Source organism: Mizuhopecten yessoensis, unplaced genomic scaffold (genome assembly GCF_002113885.1).
Source record: "Mizuhopecten yessoensis strain PY_sf001 unplaced genomic scaffold, ASM211388v2 scaffold9615, whole genome shotgun sequence".
In the NCBI taxonomy this organism is placed as follows: Eukaryota; Metazoa; Mollusca; class Bivalvia; order Pectinida; family Pectinidae; genus Mizuhopecten; species Mizuhopecten yessoensis.
Window position 1 is genome coordinate 583,350 of NW_018408136.1, and position 4,069 is coordinate 587,418.

Consider the following 4,069-nt stretch of genomic DNA (forward strand, 5'->3'; position numbering starts at 1 on the left):
CCGGCTACTTTCAATTTAACTTTGGCGGTAGATTATATGATGTCAGGTTTAGTGTCCTACTCTGACAGCGACGAGGAAAGATCAGAGGAAAAAACCGATAAAAACCCGGCCGATATAAGGGAAGGACGCAATGCCAAAAGGTGTGGGTCCCCAGAGATCAATACAATGACAAAGAGGTCGAAACAATGGTGTGTATAAATGTTTGTGCTATCCTTATGAACCTTTGAGTTTGATGTATTTTTAAGTAACCGAACTGGTATACAATAATTTTTCTTTCTTTTTTATTGGATCAATAATGTTTGAAAGTATTTATTTTGTTCCATTTTGATGCTTTTTATAAGGTCATAACTGGAAAAAATATGTATTAATTATTGAAGATCTACAAATAAAACTTATAGACAGATGCTCTACATTGATCTACTTGGTCATTGATGAACAATTCAGTTATGCTGCATTCGTCCCTCATTTTTAAGTCTTTGTCGGATTCACCCAGTACTTGAAACAAGGTACATGTGGTCCATAGGCACCACGTGCACTGTAACAGAAGAAGAAAATGCATGGTCAGACTGGGATTCACACTCTCTGAACGAACTTGATGGATGATCTACTCATTGAGCTAGCTACCTGCTGCTAGTACATGATCCAGTCTAGTTCTGCTACACTTATTAAACATAGTTGATAACTTTGTAAGTTTATATTTTCGAACTAAATTGTTTCTTAATGTTAAATTACCAGTACTTTTGTTTCCACAGTGTTTTGCCCCTCCCTGACACCATCAGGTCTTTGTTTGCTGAAAAGTCTCGCCCACATCAGGATGACCCTGAGAATCATGGTGGACGGATACGGTCATTTGAGCATGAGGAAGGAAGCTGGGCAACACATATACACATCCCATGTAAGATGTTGTATTGAGCCGTAACAAACCGGCAGCACGATTTACCCATAACAAACTGGCAGCACAATTTACCCATAACAAACCGATAGCACGATTTACCCATAACAAACTGGCAGCACGATTTACCCATAACAAACCGGAAGCACGATTTACCCATAACAAACTGGCAGCATGATTTACCCATAACAAACCGGCAGCATGATTTACCCATAACAAACCGGCAGCTCGATGTACCCAAAAACACCCCAAACCACCCTAAAACACCCAAATCAAAACAAAACACCCCAAAACACACTAAAACACACAAAAAAACACATTTTAAACACACAAAAACATTAAATATACATAGATATTTATATTTCTGCTACCTGACATTATGTAACATAATGATGTTTCCTGTTAATTGTATAGTTATAGTGACGCGAGTAATATTAACTATACATATTTGAGTTACTTCCCCTGCAAACAAGTTTACCGTTTGCCTAAATTATTCACAGAACGATATTTGTTATATAAAATGGTATTTTTCTCACTTTATCAACATTATTTGACATAGGTAGTCTTTGTTTATTTTATATTTGATAAGTGCATTTGCTCTAAAGAGGATATTGTTTGATGTGTTAAATCCGTACTTGTTTTTTTAAGGTTCTGATTATTTCAGTCTATTTTCGTTTGCAGAAAATTAGGTTACTACATTTTAATATTAACTGAATAATATTTAAGTGCCGTCTGTGTTTTTTTGTGGTCTTATTTAGATGTTTTTAGGTGGTTTGGGGGTATTTTTAGGTAAATCGTGCAATCCATAACAAACATATATGCTTTTCTGTTGTTAGGATTATGTTTTGTATTTGATAACTGTTCTGTCTATTACAGGTGACCATGACCCACAATTTGATAACTGTTCTGTCTATTACAGATGACCATGACCCACAATTTGATAACTTAGTCAGAGAATTATTGTTATGTCTACGTCCACTGGACTTCAAGCCAATGGAAAGTTTCCATGTCAGTCTGTCTCGGACTGTGAGTTTACGTCACCACTGGATCCAGTCCCTCACTGACTCACTCCAGGCCAAGGCACGAAACCTACACAAGTAAGATTTCCTGACCATAATTAATAGAGTTATTCCCCTTGGTCTCATTAATGCAATACTACATGCATTCTATGATGTTTTATTGCAAACATTGATCTACCAGGTACATTGAATTATTTCTCCTTTAACATCAATTCCTGACAAATATTTCATATATTTTAACAATTCAAACAACTGCTAATTCAATGTGTGATGGGCGTATTATTTACGGTTTTGCAGTAACCCTGTTTAAACTGATTTGTCCGTAGTTATGCACTTATAATTGTTTGCATGAATCTAAAAATTCATAGTCAAATTTAAACTTAATTTTATGCAAAATGAAAACTTGTGTTAACATTTAAGAAATCTGCAGTACAACGTATTGACCAAAAATAACAAAATAATAATAGAAAAAAACGTCATGATGTTATAGAGACATGACAATTTGTATTCGGATAAGTAGCATTAACTGTGAGTGAGATTGTCCCTGATTCACATGTCTGTTGTCATTACCAGGTGTTACCGTGAGATGTAACATTAACTGTGGGTGATATTGTCCCTGATTCACATGTCTGTTGTCGTTACCAGGTGTTACTGTGAGATGTAACATTAACTATGGGTGATATTGCCCCTTAATTAACATGTCTGTTGTCGTTACCAGTGGTACTGTGAGATGTAGCATTAACTGTGGGTGATATTGTCCCTGATTCACATGTCTGTTGTCGTTACCAGGGGTTACTGTGAGATGTAACATTAAATGTGGGTGATATTGTCCCTTAATTAACGTGTCTGTTGTCGTTACCAGGTGTTACTGTGAGATGTAGCATTAACTGTGTGTGATGTTGTCCCTTAATTAACATGTTGGTTGTTGTTACCAGGTGTTACTGTGAGATGTAACATTAACTGTGGGTGAGATTGTCCCTTAATTAACATGTTGGTTATTGTTACCAGGTGTTACTGTGAGATGTAACTTTAACTATGGGTGATATTGTCCCTTAATTAACATGTCTGTTGTCCTTACCAGGTGTTACTGTGAGATGTAGCATTAACTGTGGGTGATGTTGTCCCTTAATTAACATGTCTGTTGTCATTACCAGGTGTTACTGTGAGATGTAACATTACCTATGGGTGATATTGTCCCTTAATTAACATGTTTGTTGTTGTTCCCAGGTGTTTCTGTGAGATGTAACATTAACTGTGGGTGATAGTGTGTGATGTTGTCCCTTAATTAACATGTCTGTTGTCATTACCAGGTGTTACTGTGAGATGTAACAATAACTGTGTGTGAGATTGTCCCTTAATTAACGTGTCTGTTGGCGTTACCAGGTGTTACTGGGAGATGTAACATTAAATGTGGGTGATATTGTCCCTTAATTAACATGTTGGTTATTGTTACTAGGTGTTACTGTGAGATGTAACATTAACTGTGGGTGATAGTGTGTGATGTTGTCCCTTAATTAACATGTCTGTTGTCCTTACCAGGTGTTACTGTGAGATGTAGCATTAACTGTGGGTGATGTTGTCCCTTAATTAACATGTCTGTTGTCATTACCAGGTGTTACTGTGAGATGTAGCATTAACTGTGGGTGATGTTGTCCCTTAATTAACATGTCTGTTGTCATTACCAGGTGTTACTGTGAGATGTAACTTTAACTATGGGTGATATTGTCCCTTAATTAACTTGTCTGTTGTCGTTACCAGGTGTTACTGGGAGATGTAACATTAACTATGGGTGATATTGTCCCTTAATTAACATGTTTGTTGTTGTTACCAGGTGTTGCTGTGAGATGTAACATTAACTGTGGGTGAGATTGTCCCTTAATTAACATGTTGGATGTTGTTACCAGGTGTTACTGTGAGATGTAACATTAACTGTGGGTGATATTGTCCCTTAATGAACATGTTGGTTGTTGTTACCAGGTGTTACTGTGATATGTAACATTAAATGTGGGTGAGATTGTCCCTTAATTAACGTGTTGGTTGTCATTACGAGGTGTTACTGTGAGATGTAACATTAAATGTGGGTGAGATTGTCCCTTAATTAACGTGTTGGTTGTTGTTACCAGGTGTTACTGTGAGATGTAACATTAACTGTGGGTGA

General features: G+C 36.7%; 1 protein-coding gene across 2 annotated transcripts in view; it reads left to right on the forward strand.

Annotated features, from left to right (window-relative positions):
• LOC110458474 (U6 snRNA phosphodiesterase-like) overlaps positions 1 to 4,069 on the forward strand; it is a 13,227-nt gene continuing 9,158 nt past the window's right edge. Inside the window, exons 1-3 of one of the 2 annotated variants that reach the window (XM_021510188.1) lie at positions 1 to 188; positions 753 to 895; positions 1,812 to 1,989. In XM_021510188.1, the coding sequence (XP_021365863.1) occupies positions 37 to 188; positions 753 to 895; positions 1,812 to 1,989 (473 nt within the window). In that variant the 5' untranslated portion in view covers positions 1 to 36. Of the gene's footprint in view, positions 189 to 752; positions 896 to 1,768; positions 1,990 to 4,069 lie in introns of both variants that reach the window. The other variant, XM_021510190.1, reaches the window with a different exon arrangement.